The 18,260-nt window shown below is 40.9% G+C and overlaps 1 protein-coding gene across 3 annotated transcripts in view; it reads right to left on the minus strand.

The window, feature by feature from the left end:
* Positions 1-202: 202 nt before the first annotated feature.
* vangl1 (VANGL planar cell polarity protein 1) overlaps positions 203-18,260 on the minus strand; it is a 65,918-nt gene continuing 47,860 nt past the window's right edge. For all 3 annotated transcript variants that reach the window (XM_088601345.1, XM_088601362.1, XM_088601353.1), the window contains 4 exons: positions 15,466-15,599; positions 10,545-10,677; positions 7,867-8,101; positions 203-6,444 (listed from right to left, as the gene is read on the minus strand). In XM_088601345.1, coding sequence (XP_088457471.1) covers positions 6,184-6,444; positions 7,867-8,101; positions 10,545-10,677; positions 15,466-15,599 — 763 coding nt within the window. In that variant the 3' untranslated portion in view covers positions 203-6,183. The remainder of the gene's footprint in view (positions 6,445-7,866; positions 8,102-10,544; positions 10,678-15,465; positions 15,600-18,260) is intronic.

Consider the following 18,260-nt stretch of genomic DNA (forward strand, 5'->3'; position numbering starts at 1 on the left):
GAATTTTTACTTCAGTAGATTTAAATGTGTAACTAAGACATCTGAACTGGTGAGTCAAATCAAGCTTACATTTTCCAATACAAACACACAGCTAACAGTAAACCTCCATAACACTAGTATATCAAATGGTCAAAAATGCCTTTTCAAACCACTGCTGGATATGTAGTCATGTTTTCAAAAAACACAACACAAAACTTTCAAATATGGTTACTGATTTATTTGTTGGAGGTTCATGTACAAAATCTGCAATGTGTAAAATAGAGTCAAATACAAAAGAGAGATGTCAAGTTCAAATGAACATTTCCAAGGAGAATAATTAACCACTATTAGCCTAATACCAGTCCTTTTTTTAATGTCATAGAAAAGGAATACAACTCTGAAAAAGTGATATGTGCAGAAAAAAGGACCAGCTGGGTTGCAGTTTGCCCAACTAGCTCAGGTCTTTCAGCCAAGCAGTACGACAGAATAAGCCATGACCATAAATGGCGGACAGCACAACACAAAAACCCAGTGAAATCCCTTTCCTAGCAATAACAGCACAAGGATTACTCCTCTGACAACTTTAGAGTAACATGTTAGAACCCTGAAGACTCAAAGGTCAAGATGAACATAGTCGCCAAAAGTGATCCGTGACTGTGGTAACATTAGATGTTACATACAGTATCAGCATTTCAGTACAATTACAGTAATAAACTGTAAAAAAAAGCTTAAGATTGTGACTGGAGTTTTGTCAAAACGACAAAACCAGGATTTGCGATTTCTGGTTCATCTGCAAGTCAGTATGTTAAGGGAGGCATGTTATTCTTATAATGGGACAATCTTTAACAAAGGGCTATAACAGGCTTACTTATAACGTTTCTGCTTCCTCTTGTCCATTTATGCAACGATGGATAGCTGAAAACCTATAGCTACCTGTTCTACATTTTTCATAACAAGGCCTTAGAAAAGTTCTACAAAAGTCAATCTGGTGTGTAAGGCAGAACAGGCTTACATGTCATTTTAAACGTGTCTGTAGCACCTTCACAGTAAAACAAATTAAAATGCGTATCTGTTCACAAAATAAGTCTTTCCGGTAATGGAGACCGCTTCAGATCTTTACTGTGCAAGATCATGGGCCGCAGAGGCAGACAAGGGGAGGACAAACCGGGTCATAATTACTAAACGGCTAACTAAAGCATCCTCGAGCCAGAGGAACAGTTCGACTGCCTCTCCGAGCTCCACCGCGGTTTGAAAGCAACGCAAGCATCAAGCCAAGAGCTGCACTAGCTGGACAGCAGACTGCAATGTCCTGGAAGCGTCCGGCAAGAACCAAGCGGAATGACCGTGCTCAGACCTGGACAGATAAAAATCCTTTAGAAATTCTAGCCTGTTTGCATCTTTTGCATCTTAGGGATCCTCCTCAGGGGTGTGTAAATCCACTTAAGAGATGAGCTCCTAACAGCGAACAGCACTGAGCCAAATGCTAAAGCACTGGCATGGAAATGGGAGTCGTTTTTATCTGTGAACCATTGGATCCCGCCCTTACCAACAACTGACTGCAAGAACAGGCTTGTGGTGAACCGGACAACCATGCCTTAGGACCTAGATTGAGATCTAACGCAGATCCACTTTACCCACAAGGGTAGGGAGGTTCCCTTCACAGAGCTCTCCATCACATGTAATGAACACGGATGAAATATGTTACCGTTCATACACGAAACACACCACAACCACATCGGAAATGAGCTAAGAGCTCCTCATGTGCAGGCGACCATATTCATGTTTTCTATAATAAAAGCAATGCAGTGGCAGCAATTTGTAAGTAATAACATGTCCTATTCTACACCAATGGAGTGATCTTGCCGTGACAAGACCATCGGATTTGGAAAAACATGTGTTGAGTTATCAGGTAAGCATGGCTGTCTTATGTTTTTCAATTTCCAAAAAAGGGGGCTCTTAATGTGCGGTCATAAAAAAAAAGTATTTTCTTTGAAAAACAACTGTTTTTCGGACATTTCTGTTTTTAATTATTAGATTTTGGATTAGTTTTAGAAAAACACTGCAGTGAATTATTACTGACACTTGGATAAAATTTAAATTTCTACACAAAAATACTTTTAAAAGCATCATTTTGTAGTGAAGTTTTATGTAATTTACAAATATTGTATAAATGTTTATTTTATGCAAATGCTTGTGATGTGAACTTCAAACATTCATTACATTACAAAAACGGACACAAAGCCTTAAACGACTCAACAGAATCATGTGTGTAAAGCACCTGAGAGCAAGGAAAGGAGATTTCACTTGGTAGGAGTGGCAGACACTATGAGTAGAGAATGAGGCACATTGACATTCACATTGTAAGATACATACAAAGCACATTAGTTACATAATTTTGGGATCATACTTTTAAAAAGCAAGTTACTTGTACAAAAAATTATCTTCCATAAATTCTGAAATCTGAATAAATCTCCATAGACAATGTACATTTCATCTATTGCTACAGAGTTTTTAAGTTCATGACAATCAGTCATGTGGATAAAGACATATGTACTTCAATACATTCAATTTACTTTGATACTTTCATATTCCAGTATACCTACTAACTTGTGATTGGTATTGCTCCAGAGATTGTATCAATAACACTTGAGGAGATGTCATGTCACACTAAAGAACAGCTCCAAATGCAACCACTAGGTGGCACTGTGAGCTGTTTACTAAAACTCCAAACAATTCCTGTGCTTCATAAAATCTTTGGATGTTTTTTTTTGCACTGAAAATCATTTTGCAAAACAAAATATATAAAACATTTTCACACACAAAATGAACACCGTATCATACAAGTAGTGGTGACAAAAAATCAGCACGATTGCCCAAAGCTGGGAGGTGTGGTCATATAGGAGATGAGTCCATTTTCAATAATGTCACAGAAACACTAACTTCATTGTTTCAGCTTTTTTTTTATAATTTCCAGTAGAGACAACTGCACATGGACAGTGGCAATTAACCTCCCCACTAATCATGTTATCATGTTGAAAGCAAAATAAAATGCACAGTATACATCCTGATGACCTTTATTTACAAATGTAGAAAATCATCACGGTTAGTCAAAAGGCCAAACAGCAGTTATGACATGTTTATTGAATACTACAAGCTTAATAATTAACAACAGAATTAAAATCTTATAACTCAGTGAATTTCACTAAATAAGGACATGTTCCCATGTTTTAGGGAAAATGTTCCATGTTTTTGGAAAAATTTAAAGGTCAGCATTCTGTGCTACTAAAATAGGCCTCTTTCACTTTAAGTGTTTATTCTGGACACATCAATAGTTAAATAAAAACTAAAACAAAATCGTCCGACATTCCAAACTACATTGTATTCAGCCAGACTATGAGCAATTCATGTGGAAAACTCTATATTTGGAGCAGGAATCGGTCTGTGCAATGGTAACACGAAGACTCTCATTCTTAGTTAAGAGTTTTTTTTGCTTACCTGCGGGTCCTTAAATAATTTCATTCAACCCAGCGAATACCAAGCAAAAGAACATGAGTGTTCTAGGCCTACGAGGCCTTATCACTCAGATTCCAGGCCTTTCAGAAGAGAACAACCAGAATTCAATCTGTTAGCACTGTTCACAGCACTATGAATCCACATAGCAAACAAAGTGCAGGTCATCACAGCATGTCCATCACAAGTACTGTAACACAACACGATAAGAACAGCTACAATGTACAGGAAGATGAACAAGAACAAGAGCTGTGTTTTTAAAAGCAAAATTCTCTGAGATTCAATGCTTCTTTCCCTTATACAGTATCTCAATTTTTACACTCTTTACCCATGCTCTTCAACACAGACTGATAACCGGCTTGGTAGGTTACAAATAACGTAATCAGTCAACAAATAACCGGGACGTGGATTTGATCTACTATGAACATTGTAATTGGCACCAGACATTCCTCTAAATCTAGGTGTCATATGACAAAACAGACCGTCAAGCTCTTAACAGCAGTGCAGTGCAGGGTTATCATGTAAGGTTTACAGACGATCATAGTCTTCCACTCTTATGACTTAGGTTTTCAAGCAAGAAGTAACTTAAAGGTTAGAGCTTTTAAAACCCTATAAAAGCACCAGATGGTCCAGAATAACAAGCCACTCAATTCAAACAAGTCATTGAACAAACTCAGCTGAGGCCTCACTTTTTAAAATTTTGTGATAAATTATTAATAAATAATCATGATAAGGATTCTAATAAATGGTACTACAGGGAACAGAGTAAGAGAGGTCTCTTTTTTCTTGTGGGTTTGTCAGTCTAAAATCAGGACTGCATCCTTTTTTGGGGAACAAAAAAAATCCTGCACTCTGGGCCTCGTCAGGACATTGAGGGTTGTGCTGTTGCTCGGTAAGGTCAGAGCAAGCTGAGGGACATGGCCTTGAACTGCCTGGTAAAAACTCAAAGGTCATTTCCAGCCTTCAAGACACTGCCATAACATGTGAAAGCCGAAGAAAAATTCACACTGCATGTATAAAGAGTTCTCATCCCACTGTGTGTATTGTCCAGGCTATTCATAACTATAGCAAAGCAAATTCACATCTTTTTTTTTTTTTACTGGTCGAACAACTGAATCCCCACGATATGCCATGTAACACATTTAAAGTCACTTCTATGATGAAGCATTGCTGTCTCAAAATTTCAGACCAACCAAAGTTTTCCTGTTTTTCAGTTGTACACTACAAAAATTCAGGCACACCAGTCAGCAACACTAAGGCATTACTGACTGTGCTGTTTCGGGATTGTCCACATTATAAAGGTCTTAATCCTAATCAAGGGACGAGACTGTTGAACAAGAAGGGTGGCAAGTTTCTGCTGTCACACTAGAAAGCCAGGTGTCACAAAATGTAAATGCCAATAATGAGGTTGAAACTGGATCCAGATTTTGGCACATCTTCTGACTAGACTGTTTTCTGGGTTTACTCACAATGTAAATATTGACAATGAAAAATGTCTCTTGAATATTTGATATGCCAGGCCAAATACACAATCTGAAAGCTTCCATAATGAGCCGATGTGAGCCAAAATGAGCCTATGAGGATTTTTTTAACAATTAAATGCATTTTGTTGATTGGAAAAGTGAGCCAAGTAAGATTAGACTTTTCAAGGAATATGAAGAGACCGCTTCTGAAAAACGGACTTCTGTAAAACTATTTTTAAAAATCTGGAAAATAGGGCATCACCAATTCTACCTGATTAGATTGGCTTCTCAAAGAGGCATCGTAAGAGCCTAAGTGCAGCAAGAAGAGTAGTTACATTGTTTTTCTACCTACAAAACAGATGCGTTATAAAAAAGCATGAAAGGATTCTGATCTTGCCTGGACTGAAAAAGTGAAAAATGAAGATTGTAAAAATGGAATGATGAGAAGCCCTGTAAAAAAACATCTGTACTGCAATTCACATTAAAAATTTGCTTATAGGATATGAAAATAATAATCAAAGATCTGTTGGTGTATCACAGAGACAATTTATGTGCAGACAATGTTTTAAAAAGTTTTATATGACCCTACATTGTATAAACAGTATAAAGTGAGCAGCTTTGTGTATGTATGTATATATGTATACATATATACACACAAAAATATACAGTTTTAGGACTGAGAGGAATCATACAAAAAAAACTAAGAATCCACATTAAATGCAGATGCCTCCAACAAAGGTATTGACTGATGTCCAGGCTGCAATTCAGATGCAGTCCCTGCTAATGCATATACAGGTAATTTGCTCTTTTGACATGCAACAAAAGCGGATGTGCATTGTGGAAAGGCTTTGTGTAATGCTTACTATAGCTGATGGCAAAAAAAAAACAGTTTTCCCCAGATAGGTGCGATGCAGGTGGGAGGTTGTTTTTGCCTTTCTCAGTGGTCCCATCAGACTCTTGATAATGCCATTCCCTGTTCACCACAAGCATTTTGAACCCCTCTCCATCTTAAAAAAGCCTCCCACTCCCAGGAAGAAACAGGATTCATGTGCGGGTTCCAGTTCCTGTCCAATGTATAGGATCATAGTTTATCATCTGCTTTTTTGTATAGATTTTTCTTAATGTTTTTCAACTTTTTATTTAAAAAAAGAAAATATATTTATATATGCATATATAAAAATGGAAATAAAATCCTGAAATGGACAAAAAATAAAATAAAACAACAAGGAAATTAAACTGATGTTTCAGACTGTAACCGGAGCACAAACTTGTGAGACTTGGGGTCAATGAACTCCTCTGAGAGTTTGATGAAGGGGATCTTCTTGACAGTCACAATCAGGCTAAAGTCTACACACTTGAGGACGAAGACACCTCCATCCTTTAAACCACTGGTCACAGCTTCCTCACTGACCAGAACCCACTGGCGAGCCAGCCAGCGATCTCTGCTGTACTGCAGTGTGGGGCCTGGGTTCAGATAACTCTCTAAGAAAGCCTGGTGGAAACAAACAGGGAAAATAAAGAAGACAAACAAACAATTTTCATTATCACACAGCTATTAAGAGTCTCTGAAAATTACATTGCTATAACCATTTCAAACGTTAAACAATAACAGCTTCAACTACAGTCCGTTACATTACGTAGCCAATTGACTCTGGGTCCTGCCTTTGCTCCAGAGTAGCAGTATCCAGACAGCGTATGAGATAGTTAACAGTAAGTAACAACTTATCTTTATAATAATACCATTTTGTTCAGTAAACCACTCTTCTATAAAACCTTCTCTGCACTACTGATATCGGGGTCTTCACAGTATACTGTATACTTACAATCATAATGATGGTATTCAGCAGAATAATAGTAGCTCACAGCACATGAAACATTGACAATTGTCCATTCTCCATAAGGAAACTGGCTGCAAAATGTGACAGTTCATAAACTCATCACAACATGCTGGGAATGAAGGTAAATATACCAGAAGGCATTCAAAATGCAACTAAGGGTGCAATATCTAACATCTTATTTAGCTTTTAATGCTGTATCAGTATGTTTTACTGCTATAGATTTTACTGCTATTCCAGTTTCAGAGTACATTTGATAGCTTTTATGTTGGAAATTTCTATGTACACATAGAGAATAGTCTGATACAACTCTGCTTTGCACCACTTAAACAAATTGCTTTTCAAAGTGATTTTCCAGGCAAGGTTTATGTAGTGACTATTAAGGAGGCTAACCTAGCAGTTCTACTGTTTATGATTTTGAGATCCTCAATTTTGGTTTTATTTTAAGCTGTCAAAAAGCAAATGCCTCCTGAGTGGCTGAACCAGTGCAGGATGAACTCTGTGAACTATGGTTCAAGCCGGGCTCATGTCACTATCCATGATGAGCACTTGGGAGGGTCGGTAATTAGCTGAGCACTGCTGAGGGAGTGGGACTGGTCAACTAGGGCTCTCTCGGCTGTTATTGACACAGCGCCCCTTGTGGCCATCCGAGCGCGTGGTGCTATTGGTAAGGGACACGCCTCTCTTCCAATTGGGACTGATCCTTTGTTAGGGGGCTGTGCTCCTGGTAACACGCTAAAAGACAAAGTGTCTCGAATACGGAAAAGGGGGCGATGAAGTCTGCCCACGTCCTGGTACTTCCCGTGTGCGGTTGTGTGGTTTGTAGCTACAAGCCGAGTTGCGAAAAACACACAAATTGGCTGTTTCAAATTAGGAGAGTGTAACAAAAATAATCGGTGATTTCAAATTTAAAAAATATTTAACGTGAGAATACAGAGAACAATCTTTTAAGCTTAAAGTCGCACGAATGCGCTTTAGTGAGCAAACGGAGACCAAGATCTTCAGCTAGTCTGGCATGAAGCAGGCAAAACAGATTATCGGGGAACTGAGAATTGAGTTGCAGTCATTTCTGTAGTTACCTTTGGTGTCATGTTATTGGTGATGCAGAAGGCCAGGTGCTGCTGAATGCTCTCCATGGTGTGGCAGTGCTGCTGCCTAGTGGTGCGGAGGTACTTCTGCAGTGCCCGGGCCATGGAAGGGAAGATGGCCTGTGCAGCCTCGCGGGGGTCCATCACTTCCCCTGGCGCTTTCTTCTGGTCCTCCTCCTGCATCCGCTTGATGTGGGTGAAGGCTTCCTCCACGGCTACCACCAGCCTGCCGTGAGAGCGTAGAAGAGTGTCACACCTACTTCTGAGCTTCTCATAGTGGGGCGACACACCGTGCACAGCTAGGGCAGGTAGGAGAAGCAAGCAAGCCTACACTTAAGAAGGCACAGCGCAGCCAGTAATGTCCAGGCATGAATTTAAGCTACAACCTTCAGCAAGGCCAACAGCCACACTTAAAAGCTCAACGGAAATTCACATCATTCAGGGTCATAAAGGCAGCCTTCCACAATGTCCTCTTGAAAACTGAAATGAAACATCTCCTCAGTGCCTTACAGTTACACTGGTTTTTGAATTTCAAGCAACGTCATAAAGCCTAGCGAGTATTCAGGGAGTCTAGCATTTAAGCATGGCTGCAGCCCAGATATGATGAAATCCCACAGGTTGCTGCACAACTCCATGGTATAAGTGTTCCTACTACTATGGAAGTGGTTAGATATGAGTATAAGACAGAAAATCATCAAATCGGTTATCAATTATCAATGGACCTTGTCAACATAAGAAATAAAATGTAAAATAAAAAATTAAGTAATTATTACATGACATTGCTTAAACAGAATGTGGGGCTAGTAATGAAAGGACAACTATAAAGTTTGTTGGCATAACAGACTAGTTCAGCAACATAATAACATTCATGTTTCACTTCATAAGGTACTGTACAGTATGTCTATGAATTCCCTTGTCACATTAACGTTTTATCTCAGCCTCCCAGAAGTTCAAATGAGTTAACTTAAGCGTATTTTAGCATAATCTGACTTGTCTTGTACATTAGGATCAGCTTAATACATATCTACAGACATGCACACAAACCAGTCATTCGAACTGTGACTAAAAAAAGAACACCAGTACAGAAGTGTAAACAAACAATTTATTGACAACCTAGCTTTAAAGGTAATGGCAGTTAGAATGGGGGTGACTTAACACTAAAAGGCGATGGACCAGGGCTGGGGCCAGGGGAAAAATCTGTAGGGGGCGTCTGAAATTCTGAGGGGGGAGGTGATATTTTGGTTGAAACGGAGCCGTTGCAACTACCCAGGAGAAATCTCGCAACCATGCCACTGATTAGTACGTCATGATAGAAGATAACGATGAGCATTCTGGTATTTAGTGATGAAGTACAACTTCATGTTCATCAGCACTCTCGCGATTATTAATGCCTGGAGCGACAAAATACCATATACGTTCATTTTTGCAGCTACACTGATGGCAATGAGGTTCTGAATCGTGAAGAATAAATAGTTGTAAAAACAACAGAAAGCACAAACTTCTATAATTACAGTCCTAGTTATATAACGATTGTAAGTATAAGGATAAACTACTGCAAGGAATTGGTCCACCTGAGCAAACAAGATCGTAATAACGTAGACAATATGTAATGTATGCCGTTCCTGGACGGATAGCCCTCCTGCACATAAAACAGTCCGATGTAGTAACTGTGAATTCGGGGTAAGCGTAGTTATTTGACCATTGACAAAGTACAACTATTTTATAGGGTGCAAGTTAAGTAAGCAGAACAAAAATCCTTTACTTCAAAACTGAGGGAGTGGGACAGGACACAGAAGGAGACAGAATGAAGTGTTTATCAGAAATGAATCAGAAAGAAAAAAAGATTCAAGGTTTGCTAGTTTTGCAGTAAAAAACATGTCTCAGGGCTTCTAAGTGGAGTGGGCAGTACAATCACTTTTACAGCATGCAGGCTGAGCCCCGCAGAGTCATGACTGTGGACATTGCAACTGTCACAATACGAAACTACATAGGAAAGGAGGCTGTGGGAATATGTATCAAGCTAAACAGCCAAGTGGTTGAGACTGAAATCCTTTTTTAAGAAACACATGGAGAAGGTCCTGGGATCAGTAAGAAATTAGAATGGCCTCTTGTTTGTAAGCTTTCAAATCTTGGGAACCACCTTTTCAGCTGCTGTGCTGTCAGCGTTGTGCAAGGTCAGCAGACTGAACTCCAAGACAAAACTGCAAAGGCTTCAGCTGCTCACCCTTGGACAGTACATCTTCCCAACTACATTAAATCAGACCTCAGACTACTACACTGAGCACTGGGAGGCTTTCCTAATAGTTTAAAAACCCCATAAGCTTCTCGTTTCCCCCAACACTTTAAACGAATGTGTTGAATAGTGGGCTTCATTTCATTCTGGAGACACTAAGGCTTTAAAATTCTGTTTAAGTCAAAACAAGAAAATGGATTCTACTTCACAAAAGGAACATTTGGATACAATTGATTTACTCAATAGAAGGACTCATGGAATGTATTTTCTGCATAAAATGTACCTGCTAGACTGAAAAAATGTCACTAAAAGGTCTGACCTCACCAAGGTTGCCAGGTGTTAGTTAACAATCCCAGCAGGACTGATAGAAGCCCTCTTCAGCCTCTGGTTTGCGATGGGACACTGTGTGCTGCTCTGTACACAGGAAGAGAATCACCTGGCTTTTCGCTTTTTCACGCGTCTCTCGTGATCAGCCTCCTCGTAGTAAAGCTCGTTGTGGCTGGAGTCTCTCCTGCGGGCAGCGGCGGCAATCATGGCCCGGGACTGTCCTGTCGCGTTGTTCCCTGGACCTGAGAACACAAGGATGCCCCAGCGCGAGCCCCGATTAATCTTCACAGTTGTCCTGCTTCCGGGAGGAAACAGTCTGTGTGAGCCAGCCATTTTCAAAAATTGATTTTATTTTGGTGAATGGGTACATCTCATTAGAACCTAGTTAGAAGACACCTGGTGCCAGTTTACATTAAAGCCAAGGAAGTCAGTATGAGAACATGTTCAGTTCAGCAGTGGCATAGTGCTAGTGTACAAACCAAGTCATTTGGTGGCTTACTGTACTGATATTTTCTTGTTTTTTGATTTTCTCACAGTTATAAAAGAAACTATCTAAAGCCTAAGAATCTACATGTAACAAACTAGGCAGCTTGGTGGCACAGTGATTAGCACTGCATCCCTGGGCTCAATTCTGGCCCTGGGGCGCTATCTGCATAGTATGTGTATGTGCTCCCCGTGTTTGTGTGGACTTTCAGTAGATGGTCTAGCTTCGTCCCAGAGTCCAAAGATGCTGGTAGTGTAACTGGCTTCTGGGAAAACTGACCCGGCTGCGAGTGTGTTTATGTCTGTGTGTGCCCTGTGATGGACTAGTGTCCTGTCCTGTGCGTATCGCACATTGTGCCTGTTGTTTGCTGCGATAGGCTCTGGCTCTCCCCACAACAATGAACGGGATGAAGCAGTGAGAAAATATATGGATGCAACAAGCACCTACACAGTGGCTTGTATTAAAATTGTCTTTTTTACTGGGAAGCTCGGTACAGTCCATTATAAAATCTCATATTCTGTACAAAATGTGTTGGTTTGCTTACTGCTTAGCCTATACATTTTTCACTAAAATCTAAAATATATATAAAATATAAAATAATAGACCCTTTCTATTAATTCAGAAATTAATTCAGAAAGGGTCTTTATCCAAAGTAACGTTTGTACAAATCTGTATAGCTGCACGGTTTACTGGAGCACTGTGAGTGAAGGGACAACAGCATTGTTTCACCTGGAATTGAACGCACGCCTTAAGCCCAGGGCTTAAGAGTCAAACCTATTAAATACGAAGAGTAAGCATGAATGTTTAATAAACTATATCATATAGTACAAAATGATCCTTCTTTTTGACAATTAACAATAATGAACCAACAGTTCAGATAGAAATTGCTTCTTTTTTATTCATACATATCTCAATATTAAAGGATGCACATACTGTATACTGTATTTAAGTTCTATTTATTTTTTTAAGCACAAGTGACTTATTGGAAATATTAACTTAATATAAGACATGCCCTTTCCCTTTATTGCACACACTCTGTTTCCAGGTCTATGCTCTGGGGAATGCGTGCCTTCATTTAAAATTTCTCCTTAAAGCATCTCCTATTAGAGCAAAAAAAGCCTCATGTGGGGTGCTGGTCGTCAATACATCTTTCCCTGCAAGCTGCACACGCTCTCCGTTCTCAAACTACAAATCGGTTCAAACGCATGACCTGCTTTTACAAAAATAAAAACACACCCTTGAGAGAGAGGGGAGCTGCATCAGCTTGTGGGCTGCAAAGAACAAGCAGAGCTTAATTCCACGCTGCAAAGCAGAAGGTGTGGGAATGCTCTACAGCAGAAATGCTGTGCTTATTATACTGTACTTCTTTCTTTTTACTTTTCAGTATACTGAAAACATACCTTACGCAGCGTACTGTACTGCAATCATGCTCTAAATATACTTGATCACGATTGCTTTGCTCCCTTTTCCATAATGGATTTACCAGTGAGCGACTGGTACTGTTTTTTGTCCTCTGGGCATTAGGGATGGATGTCCATCCAGCTATCCATTTTCTAAATGCTTCATCCAATTCAGGGTCACGGGGGAGCAGATCCTATCCAGGCCAGTGACATGGAAGCCTTCAGATAGAAAACCTTCTGATATTTGTCTTGCACATACTCTTTCTTCTGCTACAAGGCACAGGGGGAGTGTAAAAAAAGGCTTTTAACAGGAAAAAAAAAATCCAGAACAAATCCAGACCCTTGCAGATGATGTGTTTGACCATGCAGTGACTCATCTCCTGGAAGAGAGAGAGCAGCAATGCGAACAAGCCTTGGTGTTGCTGTTGGTTTAATTGTGTTCTCAAAAAAAAACCCTTCTCTGCGTTTCCTCACAGAGGTTTGCCTGAAGGAGCTTACAGCAACTACATAGCATTGCAGGGGTTACTTGGTGATTAAAGCCTGGAGAATGCGCACCTTCATTTAAAATTTGTGCTCAAAGCATTTTCTCAAGTAACGTGGATTTTGTTAGGAGTCTAGGCTTATAGCTGGTGTGCTCAAAAACCAGGTGAGGATGTTCATTCTGTACCACTGAACTCAGTGCTGCAAATGGAATCATTAAAAATGTGAATTACATGTAAGTACAACTCATTGCCTTCTCTTATTAAACAGATGTAACGATTTGACAAAAGATAAGACTTTCCCTTCAGAATTTCCCAAAAAGTGCAAATAATACTTGTACATCTAAAAGACTCACAGCTTCTAATGTGTGACATTTGTGCATTGGGGCCTCACTGCCATGTTTATTAAAAACTCACATTAGTATTATGCTAATGTGCAAAATTACCATTTTTCAAGAGCTAATTTTAACTTATGCTAAGGCTGCAAGGATACCGAACACAAAAAAACAGCATAATCATTGTGTGAATAATTGTGTATTGTTGGCTGCACAGCATTTTGGTGCATTATCATCACAGTAGAACAGTGGTACACTGTACACTGTGCAATGGATGATTAAGAAACTTAACATTGAATACAAAACATCACAGTGATTCCTAGATGCTTGCGACAGATTTATAACAGATCTATAATCTCTTTTCAGGAATCTTGAGTGCGAAGGCCAGTGGAGGAGCTCATTCAGAGTCCCTGCAGTCACGACCCTGCTGGTCGGACCAGTGGAGGAGCTCATTCAGAGTCCCTGCAGTCCAGACCCCGCTGGTTGGACCAGTGGAGGAGCTAATTCAGAGTCCCTGCAGTCACGACCCTGCTGGTCGGACAAGTGGAGGAGCTCATTCAGAGTCCCTGCAGTCCAGACCCTGCTGGTCGGACCAGTGGAGGAGCTCATTCAGAGTCCCTGCAGTCCAGACCCTGCTGGTCGGACCAGTGGAGGAGCTCATTCAGAGTCCCTGCAGTCCAGACCCTGCTGGTCGGACCAGTGGAGGAGCTCATTCAGAGTCCCTGCAGTCCAGACCCTGCTGGTCGGACCAGTGGAGGAGCTCATTCAGAGTCCCTGAATTCCAGACCGTGCTGGTCTGACCATTGGAGATGCTCACTCAGAGTCTAGAGATGGGTGTTGGTGGAGAGTCTGCATGAAGGTAGCAGCCAAATTCAGGTGTAGGACAGCTAGGGTGGCACTGGGGCTGGGAAGATGTGGCTCAGGTCTAATGCCCAACAGAGGCCACTGTGACTTGGCTGTGAGCCTGGCACAGCCTGAGTCAAAACTCCCTGCAATATAACAGCCATCTCTGTTGTGAAGGGCTTGTAGGGTGTACGATTTGCCTAAAAGGGCAGCCGACTGTGATGTGTGGATCTCCAAGGACTGCCTGCACGGGCCTCATTCCCACAGACAGGTCTGAGAGCCGTTGTGCCGAGTTCAGTTACAAAACTGGCAACACCAGACGAGTGGTGCAAAGAAAACAAACTCCTTTTAGAATTAAATATGACTTTAAGAGATTCAAATCCATCAAGCCAAAATATTGCTCCAATTATGATTATCCTTTATCCTTATACAATCTGAATACTGCAATGGGTTGGCATGCATTCTTAATATGTCAATGTCACCAATAGTACTTCTTTCTTAGGCACTGACATTGATCTTTCCTCATCTTGTCTGTGACATTGGAGGATAGAGCACACAGCCTTTACTTGTTTTTTTTATCTTGTTGTTTTGATACCCTGAAGTGTGGCATACAACATCTTTAAAATGACACAGAGCTTTAGTCCCTCTTTCCCCTTCTTGGTTTTTTAATCATTCCCTATCTACCTTATCTAACTCCCTATCCTCTTCTTGTGCTGCCTCTTCCTTACAGTGTGATATAAGGCAGAACTGAGATGCAGCTAAGTGATAAGACTGATCAATCTGGAAGACATTTTCATTCTGCCTGATGGCTACAAAATTTAAGCATGGGTTTTACATGACAAAATCAAATGGATTTTTAACATTCCTCATATTCTATGAAGGCCTCCACACACACAATTTTAAATATTTGAATCTGACATTAGACATCAATCCAGGTGGATGCCTAAGTACTGCCATATTGTACTTTACTGAAGCTGTAAATCCTCTTGTACCTACTGCATATAATATGACCAGGGTAGTATCATTAAGTGTATTGCTTCTGACAATTAATTTTTAAATGGAAATGTTATAGACAATGGGGGCACATGGATATATTTGAGGTGGAAATGCATTACGGACATCACTAAGTAATGTTGAAAAAGTTGATAAAGAAGACTTTTGGGGAAATATGATCTATAAAAGGGGAAGGCCCTTAGAGCCCAGTTTGCATGTTCCTGAAATGCGATTTAATATATTTAACACATAATAAAGTTGTTATCGCACTAAGAATAATACCATTTACAAAACCGAAAATATTCTTCTGCATAAACAAAAAACCTTACTATAACCATGTAGGAAACCAAGAATCTATCTTAAAGCATCGGCAGGCTCATGGTATACAGGGGCTCAGACCACGCTACCTTCCACCCTTATCCCCGAGTGACAGCTGACCACCATCACGTCTGCGTCTACTAACTGCTGAGAACCTGCGGAGGCCAGCTGCACTCACCATCCACGTTGTAGACTTTCAGGCCGGCCATGTGCTTGGCGGCCCGGGACTTGGCTGCGGTCAGGAGAGCAGGGTTGTGCACAGGGAAGTCTCTGTAGTAATTCTCGAGGATCAGGACAGCTGCACGCTGGATGCTGGAAAACAAAAAACAAGTGCACACAACCTTCAAAAACGTTTTTTTTTTCCTATCAAGTTCAAGGCTGTTTTCTCCCTCCATTTCTAACATTTTCTCCCTTTGTGCTCCACAAGGGGACGGTACTAGGGGGTGCAGGTGTTAGCCCTCCTGCCCGAATGAACGTGGATTCTGGTAACGATTCTGGGCTGGGGGTCCTTCTGGCACATCTAAGACTTGCACATTAACAGGATATATTCCTGCCTTGTATTCCATAATTCCAGCACAGGATTCCACGATCCTTCAAGCTTTCTGATAATGATGGGTACTCTGTCTGTAAAGGGTCAGACAGGACCCGTAGACTATGGTCTTTATTCATCATGACATATACTGTCCCTTTCTACCTTTAAAACATTTAAGAACTCAGCATTGGAAATTGGATTTAAATTACCCACATACAAATGAATTTGGTTCCAAGTAGTACACATTAGAAACTGGTTTTGAACATGTTGGACGTTGCCTCTTAACTACTGCAATTTCTAAGTTACATAAATTCCAAGCTTTGGAGTAGAAAGAAGCACTTGCAAATGTTCCAATCCAGCAATTTCTTAATTAAGGCTTCAATAAGCTAAATTAAGCTCAACTGGAATTAAAACCAGCAGGTGTGCGAGACTCCAGGAGCAGGATTATGAACCCCTGCTCTATCATATATTATTACTTTCTTCTTGTATTTTTAATCGATCTGATCACGACAACGGTCCGCTGGCATTACTGAGTCTTAAAGAGCAAACAACAGTTGTAAAAACAGTGCGCATATCACCACATTTCTGCAGCTCTTCCCAACATACAGCTTTAAGGGCCTTTTCTTATTGTTCACAATCAAATCCGCAAATAGGTCCCAGCTCGTTTTGACAGTCGCCATTAGAAATGCGGCGGGGAATGAATGATTAAAATGCATGGGCGTGTCTGTCTGGCACTGCTCAGTTCTCCCAACAGCTCCTGCAATTTGGATAAAACTGATAAGTACGCAGATCAAGTGAAACAGGCAGTTCTGCGTCTCCCAAGCCAAGCCCTCACCAACACTGTACTTAACACACATTCCATGAATAGCTTCTGAAAACATGCACCAAGTCGGTCTGGTAATTTCGTTAAGCAACTTAATTGCAGGCACCACGTCCTTATTCAAACCATGTGCTTCCTATCTGCAGGGACAACTAGTCGCTTGTCCCAACTCCACCATGTGGATGTGTTTCGAACTATTGTCTACACTGAATGACATCCCCACCAAAGTATGCTAAACTAATGCACACATCACATTCCGTTTCTTTTCTAGAAATATCTGTTAAAATTAGATTCGTTGGCTGACGAGTAGGTTGGGATGTCTAAATTCAAGAGGACAATTTTCCTGTACTACGGAAGACAAATAGGAAAAAAAATGACCTTACTATGCTCGAAGTTGCCTCATGAAAAGTCTGTATTCCTTGGTTGGAACAGAATTTGGAACTAAAGGTATACAAAAGTATGCTAATCTAAAAATTTCTAAACTCAATTTAACCAGGAGGCATGTGTTACCACACTGGCTACAAACCACAGCAGATATCTGCGTGCGCGTTTTCATTTTTGCTCTTTAGCTTTTCCTTCAGACGACAAATGTGTTCTAAGTGCACAGGAATTTAACCAGATATTCATCATTTCCACGTGGCCTGAATGCCCAATCTGCTGCACAAGTTCCACCAGCTTGAGTCCTACTGACTGGTCTCAGTAAAAGGCTTTAGAAGCCTGGCATTGACACCATAACAGAGGCCATCATTCACCGCTGATAATTTTGAAGGCTACCGTTACAGTATTTATATATTTTTTTAACACATCCAGAGCAATGGAGTGAGAGTCCTTTGAAAATCACAGTACCCACCCACCCCCCGCAGTTGCTCAATATTTACATTTATTTGTGTATTAAGTATATGGGGGCAGCATGATGGCACTAAGTATTTGCTGGTTAGCATTGCTGCCTTGCATTACTGGAGCCCTGGGCTCAATTATGGAACCTGGGTTCTATCTGCAGCAGCAGCCATATCACCCTGCAACTCACAACTGGCAACCCACTGAAGCTAAGCAGGCGTGAGCCTGGTCAGTACCTGGATGGGAGTCCTCCTGGGAAAAACTAAGGTTGCTGCTGGAAGAGGTGTTAGTGGGGCCAGCAGGGGGCACTCACCCTGCGGTCCATGTGGGTCCTAATGCCCCAGTATAGTGACGGGGACACTATACTGTAAACAGGCGCCGTCCTTCCTTAATGACTCTCTGTCGTCATTAAAAATCCCAGGGCGTTTCTCGAAAAGACTAGGGGTGTAACCCCGGCATCCTGGCCAAATTTCCCATTGGCCCTTACCAATCATGGCCTCCTAATAATCCCCCTCTATGAATTGGCTTCATCACTCTGCTCTCCTCCCCACTGATAGCTGATGTGTGGTGAGTGTTCTGGCGCACGGTTGATGCTGCACATTGGTGGAGGGGAGTCCCCATTTCCTGTAAAGCGCTTTGAGTGGAGTGTCCAGAAAAGCGCTATATAAGTATAAGCAAGTATTATTATTATTATTATTATTATTATCATCATCTGCGTGGAGTTCTCCCCATGATCACATGGGTTTCCTTAGGGTCCTCCAGCTTCCTCCCACAGTCCAAAACC

The sequence above is a fragment of the Lepisosteus platostomus genome, chromosome 2, assembly GCF_059453375.1.
Source record: "Lepisosteus platostomus isolate fLepPlt1 chromosome 2, fLepPlt1.hap1, whole genome shotgun sequence".
Taxonomy (NCBI): domain Eukaryota; kingdom Metazoa; phylum Chordata; class Actinopteri; order Semionotiformes; family Lepisosteidae; genus Lepisosteus; species Lepisosteus platostomus.